Here is a 27,005-nt window from a genome sequence, read left to right on the forward strand (position 1 = left end):
TGCTGATACCTGCTTTCCTTCTGTGAGTCTAGAATCTTGGTATGTACTAGACAGAAGATGCCCACATGACTAGCCCCCAGTAAACCCCAGGCACTGAGTTTCTCCTTAACACATCTCATGTGTGTTGCAACAACTCATTGCTAGAGAAATTAAGCACATTCCCTGTGACCAATGACAGAATACTCTTGGAAGATTGTGTGTGGTTCCCCTCAGACTTAATCCCACGTGTTTTCCCTTTTTTTTTTTTTTGTTTTTGCTTTGTATTTTTTCACTGTAAGAGATCTTTACTATATGCTCAGTCTTGTGAGTCCTTCTAGTGAATCACCAACTGGAGGGGTGGTGTATGGAATCTCCAACACAACCATAGAATGGCAGATAGAAACTCTAAGAAATTATAGGCTAATGTATCCTGAGTGATCACTAAATGCCAACTTGACAATAGTTCTTCAATTATCCTGAAAACCTCAAAGGCAACCTATTCATAAACATTGTCTGAAAAAAAACACTTATCTCCATGGGAAACTATATATAACTAATTTTTTCTCCCTCAACTCTACTATTGAAGATGAAATACAGTAAAAATAAAATTATAAACGCCATCTGCCAATTTATCAGACAAATAATTTGTACACAACTAAAAGATATACACAATTCAGCTATTTTCCCTTAATATTCAAAGTCATTAAGTACAGTATGTAAATGTCTAAAAGTTCTATTTATAGTTTCATACAAAATTCTGTAGGAAATTGCTCATATTGGCAAGAAGTAAAAATTCTTCTTGGAAAAAAATGGAAGCTAGTGAAAAATATGGATAAAACCATTAAAAGCTGATTTAGCATCAAGGAATAATCTGACAATAATTGGACCAAAAATTAAAGGTTAGTTAAGCAATATAGGAAGTTTATTAAATAGGAGATAAAGAACTAGATTTTCAAATTTGTTCAGATTCAAGATTTGAGTTCACTGTAGTTTCCAAAAAAGGGACTTATTAAAAATAATGAGAATTCAAATGTTAAAGGGTTGAACTGGAGTCATACTAGTATCTTCATAGACTTATCTAGTGCTCACTTTTTACTTCTCATTCTTCTCTTTCTGTTTTCTCTCCTCTTACAATTTATCATTACTCATCATTATTAGCAACACCATTCAAAGAAGATGCTGCAAATTATTACTCTCCTATCTTTATACTTAATAACATTTAAGAACCCCCTTAATCATTTCATGGAGAAGGCAATGGCACCCCACTCCAGTACTCTTGCCTGGAAAATCTCATGGACGGAGGAGGCTGGTGGGCTGCAGTCCATGGGGTTGCTAAGAGTTGGACACGACTGAACGACTTTACTTTCACTTTTCACTTTCATGCATTGGATAAGGAAATGGCAACCCACTCCAGTGTTCTTGCCTGGAAATCTCAGGGATGGAGGAGCCTGGTGGGCTGCCGTCTATGGGGTCGCACAGAGTCGGACACGACTGAAGTGACTTAGCAGCAGCAGCAATCATTTCATTACAAGGGACCGGAATGCAAAAGTAGGAAGTCAAGAAACACCTGGAGTAACAGGCAAATTTTCCCTTGGAGTACAGAATGAAGCAGGGCAAAGGCTCATAGAGTTTTGCCAAGAGAACGCACTGGTCATGGCAAACACCCTCTTCCAACAACACAAGAGAAGACTCTACACGCAGACATCACCAATGGCCAACACCAAAATCAGACTGAGTATATTCTTTGCAGTCAAAGATGGAGAAGCTCTATACAGTCAGCAAAAACAAGACCGGGAGCTGACTGTGGCTCAGATCATGAACTCCTTATTGCCAAATTCAGACAAATTGAAGAAAAGTGGGGAAAACAACTAGACCATTCAGGTATGACCTAAATCAAATCCCTTATAATTATACAGTGGAAGTCAGAAATAGATTTAAGGAACTAGATCTGATAGATAGAGTGCCTGATGAACTATGCACGGAGGTTCGTGACATTACAGGAGACAGGGATCAAGACCATCTTCAAGAAAAAGAAATGCAAAAAAGCAAAATGGCTGTTTGAGGAGGCCTTAAAAGAGCTGTGAATAGAAGAGACACTAAAAGCAAAAGAGAAAAGAAGATATACCCATTTGAATGTGGAGTTCCAGAGAATAGCAAGGAGAGATAAGAAAGCCTTCCTCAATGATCAGTGGAAAGAAACAGAGGGAAAATAGAATGGGAAAGACTAGAGATCTCTTCAAGAAAATTAGAGATACCAAGGGAACATTTCATGCAAAGATAGGCTCAATAAAGGACAGAAATGGTAGGGACCTAACAGAAGATATTAAGAAGAGGTGGCAAGAATACACAGAAGAAGTATACAAAAAAGGTCTTCATAACCCAGATAATCACAGTGTCATCACTCACCTAGAGCCAGACATCCTGGAAGGTGAAGTCAAGTGGGCCTTAGGAAGTATCACTATGAACAAAGCTAGTGGAGGTGATGGAATTCCAGTTGAGCTATTTCAAATTCTAAATGATGACGCTGTGAAAGTGCTGCACTCAATATGTTAGCAAATTTGAAAAACTCAGCAGTGGCCACAGCACTGGAAAAGGTCAGTTTTCATTCCAATCCCAAAGAATGGCAATGCCAAAGAATGCTCAAACTACTGCACAATTGCACTCATCTCATACGCTAGTAAAGAAATGCTCAAAATTCTGCAAGCCAGGCTTCAGCAATACATGAACCATGCACTTCCAGACGTTCAAGCTGGTTTTAGAAAAGGCAGAGGAACCAGAGACCAAATTGCTAACATCCGCTGGATCATCAAAACAGCAAGAGAGTTCCAGAAAAACAGCGATTTCTATTTTATTGACTATGCCAAAGCCTTTGACTATGTGAATCACAATAAACTGTGGAAAATTCTGAAAGAGATGGGAATACCAGACCACCTGACCTGCCTCCTGAGAAATCTATATGCAGGTCAGGAAGCAACAGTTAGAACTGGACATGGAACAACAGACTAGTTTCAAGTAGGAAAAGGAGTATGTCAAGGCTGTATATTGTCACCCTGCTTATTTAACTCATATGCAGAGTACATCATGAGAAATGCTGGGCTGGAAGAAGCACAAGTTGGAATCATGATTGCTGGGAGAAATATCAATAACCTCAGATATGCAGATGACACCACCCTATAGCAGAAAGGGAAGAAGAACTAAAGAGTCTCTTGATGAAAGCGAAAGAGGAGAGTGAAAAAGTTGGCTTAAAGCTCAACATTCAGAAAACTAAGATCATGGCATCCAGTCCCATCACTTCATGGCAAATAGATGGGGAAACAGTGGACACAGTGGCTGACTTTATTTTTTGGGTTCCAAAATCACTGCAGATAGTGATTGCAGCCATGAAATTAAAAGACGCTTACTCCTTGGAAAGAAAGTTATGACCTACCCAGACAGCATATTAAAAAGCAGAGACATTACTTTGCCAACAAAGGTCCGTCTAGTCAAGGCTATGGTTTTTCCAGTGGTCATGTATGGATGTGAGAGTTGGACTATAAAGAAAGCTGAGTGCCGAAGAATTGATGCTTTTGATCTGTGATGTTGGAGAAGACTCTTGAGAGTCCCTTGGACTGCAAGGAGATCCAAGCAGTCCATCCTAAAGGAGATCAGTCCTGGGTGTTCATTGGAAGGACTGATGTTGAAGCTGAAACTCCAGTACTTTGGCCACGTGATGCGAAGAGCTGACTCATTTGTAAACACCGTGATGCTAGGAAAGATAGAGGGCAGGAGAAGAAGGGGACGACAGAGGATGAGATGGTTGCATGGCATCACTGACTCAAGGGACATGAGTTTGGGTAAACTCCGGGAGTTGGTTTTGGACAGGGAGGCCTGGCTTGCTGTGGTCCATGGGGTCGCAAAGAGTCGGACACGACTGAGTGACTGAACTGAACTGAAGTCAGTTTGAGGTATATCAGAGTTAGATACTCTCTTTATGCTGTCATCCTTCCTGAAATAGGTGTGTCCAAAAAGCAATAATAAAGGAATAACCAGATTCTCCATTATAAAACAACAGAAATTTGGGAATTCCCTGGTGTTTCAGTGGTAAGGACTCTGCACTTCACTGCATGAGCACTGGGTTCAATCCTGGTTGGGGAACTAAGATCCCACAAGTTGTGTGGTGCAGCCGGAAAAACAAAACAAAAATTTAACAATTATAATTAATTTTAGGAAAAATAAAAATATTTTGATGTTACTTTAGTTTATATAAAAGTAACCTATTATCCTAAGAATATCCTAAATGGTATAAAGTTGGTAAAGTTAACAGTTTAAATTATTCAAGCTAGTAAATTCTTTTCTGGGAAATAATAAAGTTAAGATTCTTGAAAGCCTGATTTACAACTCACTGGAGAAAATGACTCAGCCATCTCTGAAGAAAGTCAAGGATGAAAAGGACAGGAATGAAATATAATTGATATTCAGAATAAATACCAAAGTTTCCCCTCCTCACCCTCCTCCAAAATCAGGTGTGGATATATTGTTATGCATCTACCAAGCAGTTCATAAAGCTGTGCCATTAGCTACTTACTTATTTCACAGAAACTTCATCAGTATTGGTTAAAACACTACTTAATTAAGTCTATATAGAAAAATTCAGATTTTAGAGACCTATTAAAAAAACTGGTATAAGCTGGGAAATTAGCTAGTTTTTCAAAATCTTTCATTTTATAGACAAAAACTAAGGACAGTGTCATCACCAACAGAATGATACTCAGATGTGTTCTTTCTATAATAAAGAACAAAACAAACAAAAAACAACAATTAACGACAGGAAGAGGCAGGTGACCTGTCTAAAGTCACACAGTCAGTGACAAAGGGAAAGGTAAACTCTGCTGTCTTGGTGTCTAGTCCACTACTCTATTAACTAGAGTACCTTTTACACAACAGTTAAATGCCAAGACTGATCAACAGCACTAACTTTACAATAAGTATATTTTATGTCTTTACCAATTTATCAGTTCTCTTAGTTTGTGGTCCAACTGTTACAAGAAATGGTTATGAGTTTCAAAATTTAGAAAAAAGGGCTTTTTACACATTCAAGAGACTAAGTGTTTGGCAATTTTTGTTGGCAGCATTTACTTTACAGTTTGAAGATGGTAGGAAATAAATTTAAAATAATGTTCTAAAGCCTAATTAAATAGTTAAAAGTGACAGACTAAAAAATTAATAACTTGTATATAGTACAGAATCATTTTTAAAATAAAGTTTATGAAAGATATGGTAACAGAAATAAATCATTTCTAGTAAACTTTACTTATTCCATTTCTGAAATTACATTCATCCTAAGAACATGTATTACGTAAATACATAATGAAGGGGGGCTGTTTCCCTTCTTTTTCAAAAAGCAGTTATGACAAATTACCTTCTTCTGATGAACGACAACTGTCAGAGAAAAGGTTTTTTAATATTCTCACTCAACAGCATTTCTAGTTAAATTTAAAACTAAAAGAACAAACTAAACTCTTCCGCTTAATTACATAAAAAGCAGAGAGCTCTCACCAAGGTAAAATAGTTGAGAAACAGGTGGCCTAGTGACCTCTGATGTCAAGCAGTCATAAAGCTGAGAACAAATCATTGGAAAGTGTCTAAGTTAAAAGGTGAGGTTGACCAATAAAGAAAAAAAAAAAGTGTATGGATTAGGAGTTAATGAGGAAAACACATGTCCTAATTGTACTTTAGGGCAGGAATACATGTTACTTCTACATAAAGTGTCTTTTTTACAGTTACAATTTGAAAAGGTCGGCTAGACTGATCGAAATGAGGATTGGGACAAAGCCCCTGCATGGACTCTGCAAGGCAGTTAAAAGTATCCATCGCCACCTAGTGGCAGCGCAGCAAATGCAGAAAAGCAATAGGCCACATTCCTGAGTCCTCTCTCCACCATGGGGAGAACAAGGCAAGCAACTGCACTGCAGGGAAAAATATGAAAATTTCTATTAATAATTGTACGTGTATCTTATAAATAAATAAGTATGCAAATATTGGCAACACATGCTGTATAATTTTTTAACAATACCATTTTTAAATTTTCTGTTTATTTAATGAAAAAAGTTTGGGACCACTGTGCCAAAAGGTTAAAACTTTATATTTTAAGATTTTAAAACAAGAACCATTTCAGAGAAAGAAACTAAATTTAATTATGAGTATTTCTTACTAGGGATAATAAAGTTATAAAACATCATTGTCACATAAAGAATATCCAAATTCAAACCATTGTGGATTAGGTGCCTCTTCAAAAACATATTTTATATGTATTAATTAAATTACAGAAATCAAAAAGTACTTACATCCTTAACTTTAATTATGTTATTTGTACAACATCTACACTTTATAATCTCAGATTACTTTCCCTAAAGATGCTAACACTAGGAAGCCTTCCACACTGCTACTTAATATATGCTCACAGAAGGCCAAATAGTTTAATAAATTAAAAGAGGAGATTGAAATATTGAGCACACAAGTGGAAAAACTTCTAATGCTACATTAAAGGTTCACAGATGCAAGATTTCTGGCTCAGCTGCTCTGCTTCCCTTGTTTCTGTGACATACTAGCTGCACACCTCAAGGCATGTTACGTACCCTCTCTAGGTCTCAGTTTTTCCTTCAAAACTATCCTGATGTAGCACAGTGGTTACAGCACAGTGGTTACGGGGCCAGGCTCTGGAGCTGCAACACTTGAGACTGAATCTTGCTCCACTTTCCTAGTTCTGTGACCCTGAGCAAGTCACCTATCGTGCCAGTCTTCTCACCTACATCAGGGATAATATAGCAGCTACTTCAATTGGTTTCTGGACAGTGCCTGGCAGGTAGCAAATGACCATTAAAGGGTAGCTGTGAGTATGATCACTGTCACTGTCTTCATCATGGTAACTAGTATTAAGCACCATGCTAAACACTTTGATTACTTTATTTATCCCCAAGCAGTCCTGTTACAGGACTAAGTATTAAAAATTTCCATTCAAAGAGAAAGTCAAAGTATACAATGCTTGGCACATATTAAGTACTACTGAAGGTAGTCAAGTTTTTAAAAAAATTCTAATAAGGTAAATAATCCAAAATTTAATACAGCAATGTCTGGTTCATGTTATTATATCACAAAAACAAATTTAAGGACAAAATCAGAAAGTAGTATGTTGGTTTAAAAGAAACAAAAACCAACCACCACCAACAGTTGTCATATATTAAGAACTCTGTACTATATTAAATGTTTCCCTGAATAATCATCCTATATTCTGATGAGATAATTGAGATGCCTTTGAAAAAGCAGCAGCTATATTCCCCACTATAACAAAGGCTCCTGGAACAACAGTTCTTTACTATCATAGGATCAGGGATCCCATTTCAATGTGATGAAAGCCATGGATCCCCTCTCCCCAGAGAAAAGAACATATATACAACATTTAGCACAAAACTTCAGCCAGAGTTTATGGGACCCAGGATGAAACTCTGCACAAAAGATCTAGGACCTTGTCCTTTATATCTTAGTATCCTGTTTTTATTCTTTAGTATAAATACATGTATTTTAAATAAATGAATCTGTATTATTTCAGTTACTAATACTTCAATCCACATTACTTCATTATCAAATTAAAGAGGATTATGTGCAGCTACTATGTGTTCTAAACACATCAGCACAGTAAGCACAGCTACTATTTATTTAAACATACCAGAATAGTTAAGTGTTCATTCTGAAAGGGGCTAGTTTCATATTCCCATTGCAAAATAATCTTTTGAAATAAGAAAAAAAAGAAACATGAGAGCAGGAAATGAAGAGATATGATAGATAACATTTACTGTTTTTTTTAAGGAAAACATTAAGACCAGTTTGTATAATTTTTGAACTTAAATCAACTGTACATAAGGAATTAAGATGTAATAATGAACGGCAGCCTTTGTTGTCTTCCCTCATCCTAGAAAAAAGCCAAAGAATAGTACATTTCTAAGTCCCCACCTATTATTTATTTTAAAATAAGAACACAATATACTACAGTATTTAATCATACATATTAAATAGTAGGTATTAATGTGTATGATGGGGCTTTCCAGGTGGCGCTAGTGATAAAGAACCTGGCTGCCAATGCCCGAGATGTAAGAGACTTGGGTTCAGTCCCTCGGTCGGAAGATCCCCTGGAGAAGGAAATGGCAACCCACTCCAGTTTTCTTGCCTGGAAAACCCCATGGACAGAGGAGCCTGGCGGCCTACAGTCCATAGGGTTGCACAGAGTCGGGCATGACTGAAGCAACTGAGCACAATGTCTATGATACTTGTTTCTACAAGGATTAAATTACAACCTAAAATTTTTTTGATCAATAATTATTGAAGAGCTTACCATTTGGGGGGTCTCGTCTTTTCTCTGTTAGGAAATAAATTGAAAGAATATTATTAGACATATGTAATACAAAAACCAACATAAAAAATTAACTCATCTAAACTGTCTTACTCTTATAAGTGGTTAATAAGAGTTTCTCTGAGGAACTGACATTTGGGCACCATTTGAATAAAGCAAGAGAAGGAACATATTTAAAGGCCCTCAGGAGAGAACAGCATAAAGGCAAAACCATAATACTGGACTGCAGTGAACCAAAGAAGAGTGGAAGGAGAGAAGTCAGAAGGGAAACCAGGGAACTGGAGCATGTAGGATCCCACAAGACATGGGTTAAGGAATATAGACTGTATTTCATATATGATAGGAAGCTCTTACAAGGTTTTGAATACAAATGGCATGATCTAATCTGTTTTTAAAAGTTCTGCCTGGTTATTATGTGGAAAAGAGAGAGTAAGGGGCATACAGTGACAGCAGAGGGACAAGTGAGAGCGTTAGGTAGTCCAGATGACAAACGACGGTGGCTTGGATTAGGGTGGTAGCAACAGAAGTGAGAAACAGACTCAAGACACGTTTTTGAAGGCAGAGACAATAGGACTCACTGATAGGGTTTATGAAGAACCTCTGTGAGCCAGAGTGACAAGGTAGAGCCAATGCCTTTTACTGGGACAGGGAAGACCAGGAGAGTAGGAGCAGGTCTAAATCAGGTTGGGGAGCCTGGATTAAGTGTTCTGTTCATACATATAAGTTTGAAGGCTATTCTGACACACAACTGGAGCACACAAGTCTGAAGGTCAGGAATGAGGTCAAAGGGGGTAGATAAAATGTTGGGAGTCAGCAGCAAATAGTATTTAAAGCTATGGGACTGAATGAAAGCATAAAGCTAATGAAAACACCTATAGATGCCTAAGCATGGGGGCAGACAGAAATAACACTGAAAAACTATAGCCAACTAAGGAGGAGTAATACCGAGAGAACTGCTATTAACCTGTTGCATTCATACTCATAGTCTTGCATTCATACTAGGTTTGACACAATTTTCCTTTCATGAAAGTTCAAAAGTGGTTGAAGAATTTCCAACAAACACAATTTCCACAGACTTTTGTAATACAAAATTTTCCAAAATCATATTTCCAAAATATTCCAAATTTTCCAAATACCATAAATAAAAATATAATAAAATATTTAGTTTCTAAACAGTCACAATCCTAAAATTAACAGGATTTAATTGAGGGGCAATTTGAAAGTCCTGGCAATGGGAAATACAAATGGATTACTCCATCCGGTGGTCTGATGAAGTAATTTTCTGAAACATTTGATATAAGCACATCCTGTGTCCATGAATGTCAAATCTCTAGTTTCTAAGGTGATGTTACATCTGCATCCAGAGAGGAAATACTTCTTAAACTGGTGGTGACACAAACATGGAAATATGCTGAGATAATGTAAAGTTCAGAGTATAAGTTCTAAAATGCAATTACTTAGAATATAACACTATCCTGGCTTGAGTACCATGTTAAGAAAAAAAGAGATCTTTGGTTGAACTAAAAATGAAAGCGAATGGTGTAAAGTGTTTACTAGAAACATTAGCAGAATAGTGTTTAATCATATCAGGGGAAGTTTTTAGTATCACAGTACTAGTCATACCATGGTTGGAGTACTACATTCAAACCTGAACATCATATTTGAAGCAGGACCATTTTCTAAATGTGGATCATTTGAAGAAGATATAAAAATCTATAGTGCATTCAGAGCACAATATACAGACAGTGAGTCTATAAATTATATTATGTGAGGAATAACAAAATGGAAGTGCTTAAGCTAAAGAAGTGAAGGCCTAAGGAGGGCACGGTAGGTAGATGGCTTCCAAATTAAAACTGGCTGATTATTTGTTGCTCCAAAAGTTGGTCCCCATGCATCTAAGTTAAAGAGAGGCGAGGCTGAAGGCTGACTTAGCATGACAGGATGCCCAGTGATAAATCAGCTGTCTCCCATGTGGGTTTCCATCTTTCTGCTTCTGAAACACTATGACTAAAAGCTTAAGAACTGCATAAACAGAATTCCTGCACCAGGTGAAAGACACCTTTAGGTGCCCTATCTATTTCAAAGTCAATTATTCCACATGGTAAGAAGTGTTTTAAACTTGTTTTTATATTGAAAATGTCACACAGTTTGACTAAAAGGAGTTCCAGGGAGCCTCTGGCCTAGCACCACAACATGTCACTGAAATAGGAACTGAACCTCAAATTCTTCCACAGAATTAAATTCTTCCACAGCATGGAATCAAGCGGTAAACAACCCTGGCTCCAAAAAGGAGTAAAAAACAATAGGTGCCTAATAATTCTATTCACTCATTACAAAGAGGATATAATAAGATGACAGTGAGGCAACAACTCAGTTCATTTTATTTTCATTTTGCACATTACCTCCTCCTTGGAAACCCATTAAAATAAGTTAACATGTATAAAATGTAACACACGCCTTTATATTCCTGTCCTTTTTCATGATTTATTCCCTCTTACTGGTAAAGCAGATCCTTGAATACAGTGATTTTCAAACTGGGGTAACGTATACTTGGACGTACAAAAAGACTTTTTCAAGGAATATATGAGCATAGCTAGTTTCAAGGGGATCTATTTGCTGGTTGCATCTCCCATAAGCTATTTGTCCTACAAGTGATCTGCTTAAGAAGATGATTCTGGAGAGATTTACCTTTCTCAATCACTCTTTTCCCACTTTACAACAGGAATGCCTGGTAGTTGACTACTGTTGAGTAGTTAGTTCTACATCAATGAATTTAAAGCTCTATATTATCCTGCATCATTTGCTAATGTCTTATATATATTAGAGTCTCATGCATTAAACTAAGTTCCTTATGATTTTATAACATACAACATTAGGTACAAAACAGAAAAAGCAATGTTTACAGATCTTGTTTGCAACTTTGCATATCTGCTTCTAGGCTTGCCTAAAGTCTTTGTTCACAAAATATAGAATACTTTTTAAAATGTGAGTTACAAATAATGAAATAAAAATGCAAACATTAAGAGTCAGTGTATGTTAAATATTATCAACGAAAAAGATTACTGGAGTTCTCTAAAAAAAAAAGAAAATCAACCCAATAAAAATAGTCAGTTTTTTAAAGGGAAAATTAGTGACCTGTTTTGTGTAAAGGGCCAGATAGGAATTACTTTAGGCTTTGTGCTTCATAGTGTTTGTCAACTATCCAACTGTGTTGTGGGAGAAAATATAGTCAAGAACAATATGTAAATCAACAAGTATAGTTGTTTTTAATAAAACTTTGTTTACAAAAATAGATGGTAGAACAGATCTGTCCCGTAAGCCACAGCCAGCTCCTGTTTAAAGAAATTTTTTAAAAATGCTTACCAGATTTCCTTTGTCGTCGTCCCAACAAGTCTGTAACTGCTTTTCGGAATTTTTTTGCTTCTTCTTCATTGGCAAAATTAAGAGCAACTTGACAGGTCTGAAATATTTTCAACAGAAAAGGTAAACAACAAAACCTATAAATTTAGCTTTATTTAACAAAAAAGTTAATAACCAACAAAAGTACATTTCTGAAGAAAGCAACCTTACTTTATTAGCACACAAGAACTTAATCACTTGAATAATTTAAGAAAGCAAAAAGCATGGACAAGGTAGAGTAAAAGACTACTATTATGTTACAGTAGACACTCAAATGTTAAACTGATACTTCATCTTCAATAAAAAAAAAAAAAAAGAGTGAACAGAATTTGATCCTTCAATAGAGCTCTGTAAACATTTGGATTTGAAAAGGCAAACACTAGAAACACTGATCAAATGCAGATCAACTCTTTCTTTTTTATGATTTTATTTTGCAGCTTAATTACAGGTATTCACGTACATTATTAAAAGTGTGAGAACACACTTGACATTATAATGGCATTTAGTCCACACTTTTATGTATGTACATATATTTACATACAATGACGAAAAATGTGAAAAATAACAAAGAAAGAAGAAAATACATTTTGAAAAGACAGATATATCATCTAATCCAACCTTTTATTGTAGAAAATCTAGGAAATACAAATATGCAAACAAAGAGTATTAAAGTCACTCAATCTAGTCCTCCCTCAGACAACTCCTGTGAGTATGTAGTACAAAAATCATTTTAACATTGTCCCCCACTACGTTGCTGTTGTTGTCATTGTTTAGTTGCTAAGTTGTGTCCATCTCTTTTGTGACCCCATGGGCTGCAGCCCTCCAGGTTCCTCTGTCCATGGAATTTCCCAAACAAGAATACTGGAGTGGGTTGCTATTTCCTTCTCCAGGGGATCTGCCCAACCCAGGGGTCGAACCCGCATCTCCTGCAGTGCAGGTGGATTCTTTACCCCTCACCCACCAAAGAAGCCCTGTTCCCAGGTACAGGCAATAAATTTTTAAAATTCTGTTTCCCCTGTCTCACTTTCCCTGGTGACTCAGACAATAAAGAATCTGACTGCAATGCGGGAGAACTGGATTCAATTCCTGAGTCAGGAAGATCCCCTGGAGAAGGAAATGGCTACCCACTCCAGTATTCTTTCCTGGAGAATCCATGGAAAGAGAAGCCTGGTGGGCTACTGTCTATGGGGTTGCAAAGAGTTGGAGAGAAGTGAACAGCTAACACTTCATTTTAGTACTCTTCTAGGCCATGAATTATTCTTTCACAAAATAATTTGTATGGCAATATAATCTTCAATATTTAAAAGTTACCATGGATTAGGGGTTTCATTTTTATAGACAGGAAAACTAAAATTCAGAGAGTTAAACTATTTGTCCAAAATCACACAGACAGGTTAAAACTATATAAGACAGAGAAGATGAAAAAGAAACCTCTTCTACATGCCAAATTACATTTACATTCCTCTCGGAAACCTTTTTTTTCCCTTAAAATCTTAGCCATTGCTTCCTATTAAGCCGTAATATCTGTGACTAGGCTTTTAAAAGTAAAATAACTCCTTATATTTTATACAATGGATTTACACAAAAAGCACATACTTTCCACAGACAAATGTAAACGCAACTACACTAAACAGGGAAATAAAGGAAATATGACTTACATCTCCAGCAAAGGTATGAAAATATCCTCTAGGACTATTATATACAAAGTTATTGTATAGCTCTTGTTCCCACAATAGTTTCCCATCCTAGAAAAAAATAAAAGTTGAAATAAGAGTCACCAATAAGAAAACCTCTAGGAATAAAAAAGAAAAGGAACAAAAATAAAGGAGATGACTCATATTAGGGCACTGTTTATATTAATAGCCTTTACACACAGAGCACATATATGTACAATACATAAACAACATATCACACAATTTAATAAGTAGCAACAAAACAGTAAATATTGGTTGTTTCTTTCATAAAAATTACATACCAAGTGAGTTGAACTCAGTATGCTAAGATATAATCTTGTTAGCCAAGCATTTCCAAATATATACTTGGTCAAATACATATCTAGAACAATTACTAGATCATCAATGTTAGAAGTGGTAAGATTCTTTTGTACATGCACTGATTATCAAAGCATAGTTCTATCAGCAGTATTTAGAGTGTACATATCAAGTATTACTGGATTTCATTCTTTTTTCCTCAATTCTGTAGACACTGAGAGGGTCAAATATGCCTTCTCTGTACTGTTCATTAACAATCTTTGAATTTCTAACTTTTGCAGAGTGGTCTCCTAATTAATTGATTTATTATTAATAAATTATCATTAATTCTCCAAAATTAATTCTGATTAATTAATTCTCCAAAAGAATTGATGCTTTTGAACTGTGGTGTTAGAGAAGACTCTTGAGAGTCCCATGGGCAGCAAGGAGAACAAACCAGTCCATCCTAAAGGAAATCAGTCCTGAATATTCACTGGAAGGACTGATGCTGAAGCTCCAATACTCTGGCCACCTAATGAAAAGAACTGACTCACTGGAAAAGACCTCGATGCTGGGAAAGATTGAAGGCAGGAGGAGAAGGGGACGACAAAGGATGAGATGGTTGGATGGCAACACTGACTTAATGGATATGAGTTTGAGCAAGCTCTGGGAGTTGGTGATGGATAGGAAAGCCTGGCGTGCTGCAGTCCATGGGGTCACATAACTGAGCAACTGAACTGAACTCCTAATTAAACATTGGTATAAGTACTATCAATCATGAGCAGAAAGAGAATGATGATTGAAGTATACAAGGTTAAACTATGGTTAAGGGATCCATGAGTGACTGTCATATCGATAGCCTTAGTATAAGAAATATAATTAACCTTAATACCAAATGTGGCTAATTGTAAGTATTTAGCAATGGTTACCTATAATTGGAGATGACTGGTTAAGGAAATATAATCACAGCCCTATTCTGAAATGCAAGGTTCCACCTAGACCACCAATTCAAAAATATTTTAAAATGCTGTATACATGTAATGGGGCCTCCCTCATAGCTCAGTTGGTAAAGAATCTGCCTGCAATGCTGGAGACCTGGGTTCAATTCTTGGGTTGGGAAGATCTCCTGGAGAAAGAAATGGCAACCCACTCCAGTATTCTTGCCTGAGAATTCCATGGACAGAGGGGCCTAATGGTCTGCAGTCCACGGGGTCGCACAGAGTTGGACATGATTTAGCAACTAAACCACCACTACACACATTATGACCTTTATAATGGAATCCCCTTCTTCTCAGTGGAGTTCTATGTATATCTGCTTTCTAAATAATGCTTCTCCTTGCTGATGAGAAATATATCAAAGGACTTAGGAGTGTCTTTTAAACTATGCATGTGTTCCCTACCCCCTAGAATTCGCTGCTATGGTTAAACTCCTGTTAGTAACAGGAGTACACCACATCTCTCAGCTGTCTTGAAGTATGTGAAATGGGTGTTACAAATTACTAATTTACAAAGGGCAGTGACTTAAACTTACTCTCAGGGAAATACTCTGCAACAGACCCAGATGGTCAGTGCACTTTACAAATAAATAAGCCGAAGCCCAGAAAAGTAAAGCAGTTTGATTACACCCTATTTAATCATAAGTACTGTCCAGGAGTTTATAGTTTTTTTTTTTTTTTTTGTAACTACAACCCTATTATACTTATTGCCACACATAAATATGAAGTAAGGAGGCTTACCCACAGAAAAGATTTTAAAAGATAAACAGAGACTTCATCTCAGCAAAAAGATGATTTTTACAGTGACTATCAGAGATGAATTCCTGACAAAGGGCATCCAATCTAAGACAAGGTGGATTTACACCTGAGACAGAGGGATACAAAGCTGGGAAAATCTGAATATACCTATGTTGAGAAACAACATAAAATAGGCAGCAAATACATTACTATAGATATTGTATAATACTTTAAATCCAGGCTGCAGTAAATAAGAACATACCAAGCTAAGATACACTTCTGTAGTTCCCTGCAAGAACTATATATGCTAGTCTGTGATGGACAGGATGGAATAAGAAGAGTATCATTAGAAAATAAGAGAATGTGGGCAAAGTCCAAATCCAAAAGAATACAAACAGACAAACCAGCAAAACCTTTAATATGTGGACAGATAAAATGGGCAACTATTCACATTTGGCTTAGGGTTTACTGCCAATTTGATCACAATGCCCATGCTTCAATATCTCAAACCAAGCTTCACTCATCTAACATTAAGTATAATTTAAATATTACATAAAGGATAAACAAATCTATACTAAATTACAATTGAGGTAGAAAACCTAATCATCTACACTTTAAGTTAAGGCAAAACAAAACTCACCTTGATATCAAATATTCTTAAAAAATAAGATCTCTGTGGATTGTCCTTAACAAGACAAGCAACACCACTGCACTTCTTTGACCACATACAGTTCCGATCTGCTGCATATAACTGTACCACTGCCGAAGACATGGTCTGCAAAACATCAAATTTATAGCCATTAGATTAAAAATTACACTATGATAACTGAGCCCCTACTAACACCTTGAATGCAAGGAGACTGAACCAGAACCCCCTGCCAACCTGCTCCTAAATTCTGGACCCGAAGAAACAAAAACGTAATAAACATTTATCATTATTTTAAGCTATGTTTTGAACAATTTCTTATGTAGTAATACATAACTAATACAATAACTATACTAAAAATAATTATTGAAAGTTAATATGCATTGAGGTTTAACATGTATAAGGACTGCGCTCATAAGCACTTTTAAATATAACGCAATTTTTATTACTATTAAAGCTTCATTTTATGCTTAAGAAACCCAAGGTTACAGAGGATACTTTGCCCAATATCACACAGTTGAGTAGCAGAATTGAAATTAGAATCCAGGCAATTTATAACTTCAGATCCTGTATTCTTACTCCCAGTACTATATACTATTTCCCAATAAAATGAAGTGAAAGTTGCTCAGTTGTGGTCAACTCTTTGCAACCCCACGGACTATACAATCCATGGAATTCTCCAGGCCAGAATACTGGAGTGGGTAATCTTTCCCTTCTTCAGGGGACCTGCCCAACCCAGGGATCAAACCCAGATCTCCCACAACTGCAGACAGATCTTTACCAGCCAAGCCACCAGGGAAGCCCATAAAATGAACATCTGAGCAACAAAGTAATAGCTATTAGTAAAGTCTGACTTCTATAAAATAGTTAACCCCTTAAATATAGGTACTAAGATTTATAGGTAATAAGCAAGATTTATGCTTATTAATTACAGTGCTGCTAACTTTGAACATATACTGAAAGATGAATTCTAACATCTCCTTTTTTAAAGATGGTAAAACTGAGGGAAAAAAAGATTTTAAGTGAAGTGCACCTGGCCACACTGCTTGAAAGCTATAATGAAGATATGGAAACGATCTGAGTGACTATTGTTCCAACTCTCCCATTACCCTTTTAGATGCACAGGAAAGGAGTTAATTCATTGTGTACAATGGATACCTTAGAACGTGCATTAGGGTTTTGTAGCTACTACCTCCCTCATGACGATATCATGATACAATCGAAACTTTCATTTAATTCTAAATTAAGTTTCCTATATACTACAATTCATGGGGTCGCAAAGAGTCGGACACGACTGAGCGACTGAACTGAACTGATATACTACAATCTAACATGGAACTATTATTCAATTCCAATTTTTGTAAGAGTAATACACCCATTTACAGGTCAGCACTTATAAATCCTCTGAAAACAATAATTTTTTCTGACCCAGAAATCTTACTCCTAAACTAGAAATTAAGGAAATAATATAAAATAAAACTAAAAATTGTATTTTTAATATAAATAAAAACAAAATATTTATATAAATATAAATTATGTTTTAAAAACAGAAGATATTTAAACAACCACAAATAGGAGACAATTATGACTTGGTACATCAGTTCAATGAACACTGGGCATTGTGAAAAAAAGACAGACTACATTAAGATTTAGAGATGAAACTGTTTTGGGTTACATAACTATGCCTGGGGAATGCCTTCTCTTGATAAGAGAATTTCAAAGACCAATTAATAAACTCAGAAATCAGTGTTCTGCTAGAGATCAAAATTTCAGAAAGACTTTCCCAGGTAACAGTGATTGATGATGTTTTTAACTTTTGCAGACCAAACTCATCTTTATATTTCATAGACAGCCATGAACAGGACACAAAGCAGCAGGAAAAATTCCACAAGAGCCAGTTGAAAAATTACGAAGACAGCTCAGAAACTAGGACACTGGGTTTTAAAAAAGTAGATTGAAGAATGTGGGTGTGCCCTTGGCCTGCTTAGAACATACCAGTGAGCTGTAAGTGTACAGTCTTAACATGACACCTCCACAGGCACTGTGACCCTAAACCCCTAGCATTGAAAATATCAGAAAAAAAGATTTTGTATCTATTAACCAAAGATGTTAAAAATCAAGTTGAAAACTTAAAAAATCAGATGAGAAAACTTGTTTTCCAAGGAAAATTCATATAAATTCCAGCTCTTTTAATATGGTGCTATAAAAATGTGGTTATTTCTAAAAAGAAAAACAATTAGGAATTTAAATACCAAGAAAAAGTCCTAAGAAGCTTCTGACTTTATTATTTAACTAGAAAACAAGAAGTTACAGCTTGCAAAAGAAAAAAAATATATTATTAAAGAGTTTGAAATTCCGTTATGGAAATTCCCTTGTCAAAGGAACAAACATTAACAGTGCAAAACACTGTCTGGGTGTATATATGGACTTAATAACAATCACAAATACCCCCAAATCTCATTTAAATATTTACATAAATGTAAACCAAAATCTAAGATCTGGCAAACAATTTTATATTCTCTACACAAGTATGGTTGGTGTTATAAACCTTAGTCTAAAACAACTTACAAAATTGTAATAGTAAAGAACACAACTAATATGCAATTTTCAGTAATACAATTTTTAAAATTTGGTACAATGTTACTGTCAGTCTAAGTGTGCCTATTTCATTCCTTCTTAAACTGTCAAAGTCTGAAAACTATATATTACAGCACCTTATAAAAGCCTTTTCTGATTAATTCAGAATAATTATAAAGACTAGCATAACATTTAATATACAAATGCCAGAAATAATAAAAACAGTGACTATCCCTAAAACTCTAGATTGACAGTGGCTTAATTAAGTTTTTAAAAACATTCCTTCCATTCCTTTAATTACAGCTAATCAACTCAACTACTTCTTGTCTTTCATAATCAAGAAGGTATTCTTGAAAAACAACCTATGGACAAGTGCTTAGGAAAGGAAATCAGTCTGTTTCTTAAGCTCAATAATGTTAGGGTGAAAATTTGTTAATAATTAAAAGAAAAAAAAGTACTATATCAACTTTCGTAGAAACAGAATCTGACCTATCTCACGCATTGCTGACATTTTAGTGCTGAGTTATTCCAACAGTTCGTCAGTCCTCAGAACTTTTACTGTCAAGGACAGAAATAAAATGGAGGATGAATTCTGGGATGTGAATCCCTACCACTGTCCTTCGGCAGGGCACTTCCACTTCTCTGGGGTTGACTGCAACAGTCAAGAAGCATTTCCCTGATTCTCTAGGTTGAAATGACTGCTTTTCCTTCACGTTTCTAGAAACACAATATCCTGTTTAAAATCTTGTCACATCACACATCTTATTCTAAAATGGAATACTTTTCTAAATTGATTATTGCTGCTGTTGTTGCTGCGTCGCTTCAGTCGTGTCCGACTCCGTGCAACCCCATGGACTGCAGCCTACCAGGCTTCTCTGTCCATGGGATTCTCCAGGCAAGAACACTGGAGTGGGTTGCCATTTCCTTCTCCAAAATTGATTATTAGTAGACTGTAATTCCCTTAAGTACCTAAAAGTTTTATAAGTCTATATTCTACTTCACCTGTACTTTGCCCAAGTAAGCAAACACATGTTAAATTAAAAATTACATAGTATGATTTTGATAACGATACTATGATAATGCAAAGAGATTGACCTTTTTTTAGGATACAGATCCTCAAATATTTGGGGCATCATATCAGCAACTTATTCTCCAGTGATTCAGAAAATAATAATATGCATATACATACACATAGAGAAAACCATGGTAAAATGCTATAAACACTTGACAAACATGTTGGAAGGGTAAACAGGAATACTTTGTACTGCATTTACAACTTTTCTGTAAGTATGAAATTATCTTGAAATAGACAAAGTTTAAAGCATAAATGATTCATAACAAGGGGGGGATTGTTTATCCCCTTCCACAGTCAGGACAGTCCTAGGAAGCAGGCTCTCTTCTCAGAGTCAATGCTACCTCCCCACACACACTAGCAACTGCAGAGACCCAAAACTAAGGAAAATGCCACTTCTTCCGAGTACCTCTATATTAACACTTTGTTAAAAGGGGTTTCATCTTGAATAAGACTCAAATCACACTATCATAACAACCACATTATATAACAGGTCAGAATAAGAATTTTAAGAAAACAGACGTTTATTTATTATAGAATCAGATGACAGGGAAAAGACTAAAAAATATCAGGACTTACATATCCTTGCTTGACAATCAACTGTCTACAACAAGTACTATGATGTAATACTTAATAATTGTCTACAATGATTATTGTTTTATTAATGAAAAAAATACAATGGTGTTAAAAAAAGTTCAGACATTTTCAATGAATATTAAAAATAAACTGTGAAAAAAGAAATCATTTGACTGAATAAATTAAAGTCTTCTCTGCAATCCCAATGGTCTAGATTACTAGTCAAAACATTTCAGCTTTTTTTATGTGCATTTGTAGCCCCAAGTTCCTAAATCTAACTCGCAAAAATTAATGCTAAGTTTTCTTATTACATAAAAGCTAAGCTTTAAATATATTCTTACTGTGATGACATATTTATATGAAATGCCCCATTATTATCCTGAACATGAAATTTTAATATGAAACATAAATGGAATATTAAAAGTTAAGAAAGATAAGGAGTTTGGTTGTTTCTCCATGAAAAAAATTAACTATAAAAATTTGAATTCTGATAATTAATTATACAGTGATCTCAAAGAGCAATTTCCTAAATAATTAACTTATAATAACACTTTTGTTCCATGGTAACCTAACAACCCAATACAGAAACCACCCATTTGAAAAATAGAAACAAGATTAGTAAGTGGTAAATAAGAGTAAAAATCATAGAAAAAGAAAGCACAAATAATTCATTCCGGAAAGAAGAGATTTTTTTTTTTTTAAAGAAGAGATTTTTTTTATCACCTGGTAATTTGCACAATGAGAAATAACCAGAAAAAGAAAAAAAAAAAAGAGAAAACGGTAGAAATTAAAAAAGCATATATCAAAGACAGAAGGCTCCACAAAGAACAGTATTTAAAAATAAAAAAAACAAACAACGCTGAGGACTGGAAAAGGAGGAATATAAAAGTAGTAACAAACAATCTCAACAGTGAAGGAAAATGGAGCCAGATTAAAAACAGCTATTGCCTTAGGATGAGGCACAAGCACTAAGGTCTTACTAGCTATTTAAAAAACTGGTGCTGGATGTATTTATTCATCAAATGTTTATTGAGCACCTATTCATTTCAATTCAGTTCACTTCAGTCGTTCAGTCCTGTCCTACTCTTTGCGACCCCATGAACCACAGCACGCCAGGCCTCCCTGTCCATCACCAACTCCCAGAGTCCACCCAAACCCTTGTCCATTGAGTCAGTGATGCCATTTAATTATCTCATCCTCTGTCGTCCCCTTCTCCTCCTGCCCTCAATCTTTCCCAGCATCACGGTCTTTTCCAATGAGTCAGCTATTCACATCAGATGGCCAAAGTATTGGAGTTTCAGCCTAAAAATCAGTCCTTTCAATGAACACCCAGATCTGACCTCCTTTAGGATGGACTGGTTGGATTTCCTTGCAGTCCAAGGGACTCCCAAGAGTCTTCTCTAACACCACAGTTCAAAAGCATCAATTCTTCGGCACTCAGCTTTCTTTACAGTCCAACTCTCACATCCACACCTGACTAATGGAAAAACCATGGCCTTGACTAGATGGACCTTTGTTGGCAAAGTAATGCCTCTGCTTTCCAATATGCTGTCTAGGTTGGTCATAACTTTCCTTCCAAGGAGTAAGCGTCTTTTAATTTCATTGCTGCAGTCACCATCTGCAGTAATTTTCAGTTCACTTCAGTTGCTCAGTCGTGTCCAACTCTGCAACCCAATCAATCACAGTATGCCAGGCCTCCCTGTCCATCACCAACTCAAAGAGTTCACTCAAACTCATGTCCATCAGTGATGCCATCCAGCAATAATTTTGGAGGCCCCCAAAATAAAGTCAGCCACTGTTTCCCCATCTATTTGCCATGAAGTGGTGGGAATGGATGACATGATCTTTGTTTTCTGAATGTTGAGCTTTAAGCCAACTTTTTCACTCTCCACTTTCACTTTTACCAAGAGGCTCTTTAGTTCTTCTTCACCTTCTGCCATACAGGTGATGTCATCTGCCTGAGGTTATTGATATTTCTCCAGGTAATCTTGATTCCAGCTTGTGCTTCCTTCAGCCCAGCGTTTCTCATGATGTACTTTGCATATAAGTTAAATAAGCAGGGTGACGATATACAGCCTTGGCGTACTCTTCTTCCTATTTGGAACCAGTCTGTTGTTCCGTGTCCAGTTCTAACTGTTGCTTCCTGACCTGCATACAGGTTTCTCAAGAGGCACATCAGGTGGTCTGGTATTCCCATCTCTTTCAGAATTTTCCACAGTTTATTGTGATCCACACAAAGGCTTTGGCATAGTCAACAAAGCAGAAATAGATGTTTTTCTGGAACTCTCTTGCTTTTTCCATAATCCAGTGGATGTTGGAAATTTGATCTCTGGTTCCTCTGCCTTTTCTAAAACCAGCTCGAACATCAGGAAGTTCACAGTTCACGTATTGCTGAAGCCTGGCTTCGAAAATTTTGAGCATTACTTTACTAGCGTGTGAGATGAGTGCAATTGTGCGGTAGTCTGAGCATTCTGTGGCATTGCCTTTCTTTAAGACTGGAATGAAAACTGACCTTTTCCAGTCCCGTGGCCACTGCTGAGTTTTCCATATTTGCTGCTATATTGAGTGCAGCACTTTCACAGCATCATCTTTCAGGATTTGAAATAGCTCAACTGGATTTCCATCACCTCCACTAGCTTTGTTCGTAGTGATGCTTCCTAAGGCCCACTTGACTTCACATTCCAAGACATCTGGCTCTAGGTGAGTGATCACACCATCATGATTATCTGGGTAGTGAAGATCTTTTTTGTATAGTTCTTCTGTGTATTCTTGCCACCTCTTCTTAATATCTTCTTCTGTTAGGTCCATACCATTTCTGTCCTTTATTGAGCCCATCTTTGCATGAAATGGACCCTTGGTATCTCTAATTTTCTTGACAAGATCTCTAGGCTTTCCCATTCTATTGTTTTCCTCTATTTCTTTGCATTGATCGCTAAGGAAGGCTTTCTTATATCTCTTTGCTATTCTTTGGAACTCTGCATTCAAATGGGTATATCTTTCCTTTTCTCCTTTGCTTTTTGATTTCCGTCTTTTCAAAGCTATTTGTAAGGCCTCCTCAGACAGCTATTTTGCCTTTTTGCCTTTTTTTTCTTGGGGATGGTCTTGATCCCTGTCTGCTGTACAATGTCATGAACCTCCGTCCATAGTTCATCAGGCACTCTGTCTATCATATCTAATGCCTTAAATCTATTTCTCACTTGCACTGTATAGTCATAAGGGATTTGATTTAGGTCATACCTGAATGGTCTAGTGGTTTTCTCCACTTTCTTTCAGTCTGAATTTGGCAATAAAGAGTTCATGATTCAAGCCACAGTCAGCTTCTGGTCTTTTCTGCCGACTGTATAGAGCTTCTCCATCTTTGGCTGCAAAGAATATAATCAATCTGAGCATCTATTAGGTTGGTGCAAAGATAACAGCCGTTTTGGACCATGAATTTTAAACCATTATTCAGTTCAGTTCAGTCGCTCAAGTCGTGTCTGATTCTTTGCAACCCCATGAACCGCAGCACACCAGGCCTCCCTGTCTATCACCAACTCCTGGAGTTCACCAAACCATGTCCATTGAGTCAGTGATGCCATCCAACCATCTCATCCTCTGTTGTCCCCTTCTCCTCCTGCCCTCAATCTTTCCCAGCATCAGGGTCTTTTCCAATGAGTCAGCTCTTCACATCAAGTGGCCAAAGTTTTGGAGTTTCAGCTTCAACATCAGTCCTTCCAATAAACACCCAGGACTGATCTCCTTTAGGATGGACTGGTTGGATCTCCTTGCAGTCCAAGGGACTCTCAAGAGTCTTCTCCAATACCATAGTTCAAAAGCATCAATTCTTTGGCACTCAGCTTTCTTTATAGTCTAACTCACATCCATACATGATCACTGAAAAACCATAGCCTTGACTAGATGGACCTTTGTTAACAAAGTAATGTCTCTGCTTTTGAATATTCTGTCTCAGTTCAGTTCAGTCGTGTCCGACTCTTTGTGACCCCATGAATTGCAGCACACCAGGCCTCCCTGTCCATCACCAACTCCCGGAGTTCACTCAGACTCATGTCCATCGAGTCAGTGATGCCATCCAGCCATCTCATCCTCTGTCGTCCCCTTCTCCTCCTGCCCCCAATCCCTCCCAGCATCAGAGTCTTTTCCAATGAGTCAACTCTTCACATGAGGTGGCCAAAGTATTGGAGTTTCAGCTTTAGCATCATTCCTTCCAAAGAAATCCCAGGGCTGATCTTCAGAATGCACTGGTTGGATCTCCTTGAAGTCCAAGAGACTCTCAAGAGTCTACTCCAACACCACAGTTCAAAAGCATCAATTCTTCGGTGCTCAGCCTTCTTCACAGTCCAACTCTCACATCCATACACGACCACAGGAAAAGCCATAGCCTTGACTAGACGGACCTTTGTTGGCAAAGTAATGTCTCTGCTTTTGAATATGCTATCTAGGTTGGTCATAACTTTCCTTCCAAGGAGTAAGCGTCTTTTAATTTCATGGCTGCAGTCACCATCTGTAGTGATTTTGGAGCCCAAAAAAATAAAGTCTGACACTGTTTCCACTGTTTCCCCATCTATTTCCCATGAAGTGGTGGGACCGGATGCCATGATCTTCGTCTTCTGAATATTGAGCTTTAAGCCAACTTTTTCACTCTCCATTTTCACTTTCATCAAGAGGCTTTTGAGTTCCTCTTCACTTTCTGCCATAAGGGTGGTGTCATCTGCATATCTGAGGTTATTGATATTTCTCCCGGCAATCTTGATTCCAGCTTGTGTTTCTCCCAGTCCAGCGTTTCTCATGATGTACTCTTTATATAAGTTAAATAAGCAGGGTGACAATATACAGCCTTGATGAACTCCTTTTCCTATTTGGAACCAGTCTGTTGTTCCATGTCCAGTTCGAACTGTTGCTTCTTGACCTGCATACAGATTTCTCAAGAGGCAGGTCCGGTGGTCTGGTATTCCCATCTCTTTCAGAATTTCCCACAGTTTATTGTGATCCACACAGTCAAAAGCTTTGGCATAGTCAATAAAACAGAAAAGATGTTTTTCTGGAACTCTCTTGCTTTTTCCATGATCCAGTGGATGTTGGCAATTTGATCTCTGGTTCCTCTGCCTTTTCTAAAACCAGCTTGAACATCACGAAGTTCATGGTTCACATATTGCTGAAGACTGGCTTGGAGAATATGCTGTCTAGGTTGGTCATAACTTTCCTTCCAAGGAGTATAACTAGGCTCAAACACATCTTTATTAATTAAAATGGAAATCGTTACAATCAACACATTTCCACCAATGGGAAATAGTTTATTCATTCCTGTGCATAAAAATCCATGCTTTAGGATTCACCAAACTCTTGCAAAGCATTTTCTGGATCCTGCTGGTTGTGGAAGCATTTTCCCTGCAAAAAGTTGTTGAGATGCTGGATCTGTTAAGCGAGAGCTTAGATGAATATGGGACTTCCCTGTGGCTCAGCTGGTAAAGAATCCACCTACAGTGCAGGAGACCCAGTTCAATTCCCAGGTTGGGAAGATTCACTGAAGAAGGGATAGGCTACTCACTCCAGTATTCAGGCCTGAAGCATTGCAAGGACTGTATAGTCCATGGGGTCCTAAAGAGGTGGACACAACTGAGTGACTTTCACTCACTCACTCAGATGAACATGGTGGATGAGGAGGAACTTCGTGGCCCAATCTGTTCAACTTTTGAAGCACTGGTTGTGTGACACATGGTCAAGCACTGTCCTGGAGAAGAACTTGGCTCTTTCTGTTAACCAATGCCAGCTGCAGGCCCTACAGATTTCTGTGCATCTCATCGATTTGCTGAGCACACTTGTCAGATGTAATGGTTTCGAGAGCATTCAGAAAGCTGTAGTGGATCAGACTGGCAGCAGGCCACCAGTGACCATGACCTTCTTCTGGTGTAAGTTTGGCTTTGAGAAGTGCTTTGCAGCTTCTTCTCAGTCCAGTCACTGAGCTGGTCTTTGTCCGTTGTTGTATAAATCCATTTTCAACGCATGTCACAATCCCATCAAGAGATGGTTTAGTGTTGATGCATATAAAAAGATGACACTTCAAAATGACAACGTTTTTGATTTGTGGTCAGCTTTGCAGAAGGCAGTGGCACCCCACTCCAGTACTCTTGCCTGGAAAATCCCATGGATGGAGGAGCCTGGTAGGCTGTGGTCCATGGGGTCGCTGAGAGTCGGACATGACTTAGCGACTTCACTTTCACTTTTCATTTTCATGCATTGGAGAAGGAAATGGCAACCCACTCCAGTGTTCTTGCTTGGAGAATCCCAGGGATGGGGGAGCCTGGTGGGCTGCCGTCTATGGGGTCGCAGAGAGTCGGACATGAATGAAGCGACTTAGCAGCAGCAGTTGCAGCCATGACATTAAAAGATGCTTACTCCTTGGAAGGAAAATTATGACCAACCTAGATAGTATATTGAAAAGCAGAGACATTACTTTGTCAACAAAGGTCCGTCTAGTCAAGGCTATGGTTTTTCCAGTGGTCATGTATGGATGTGATAGTAGGACTATAAAGAAATCTGAATGCTGAAGAATTGATGCTTTTGAACTGTGGTGTTGGAGAGGACTCTTGAGAGTCCCTTGGACTGCAAGGAGATCCAACCAGTCCACCCTAAAGTACATGAGTCCTGAATATTCACTGGAAGGACTGATGTT

General features: G+C 37.3%; 1 protein-coding gene across 2 annotated transcripts in view; it reads right to left on the reverse strand.

The window, feature by feature from the left end:
• WASL (WASP like actin nucleation promoting factor) overlaps positions 1-27,005 on the reverse strand; it is an 81,679-nt gene that overhangs the window by 23,339 nt on the left and 31,335 nt on the right. For both annotated transcript variants that reach the window (XM_010804401.3, NM_174219.2), the window contains 4 exon segments: positions 16,105-16,239; positions 13,420-13,506; positions 11,726-11,822; positions 8,345-8,368 (listed from right to left, as the gene is read on the reverse strand). In XM_010804401.3, the coding sequence (XP_010802703.1) occupies positions 8,345-8,368; positions 11,726-11,822; positions 13,420-13,506; positions 16,105-16,239 (343 nt within the window).

The sequence above is a fragment of the Bos taurus genome, chromosome 4 (assembly GCF_002263795.3).
Source record: "Bos taurus isolate L1 Dominette 01449 registration number 42190680 breed Hereford chromosome 4, ARS-UCD2.0, whole genome shotgun sequence".
NCBI classification, from domain to species: domain Eukaryota; kingdom Metazoa; phylum Chordata; class Mammalia; order Artiodactyla; family Bovidae; genus Bos; species Bos taurus.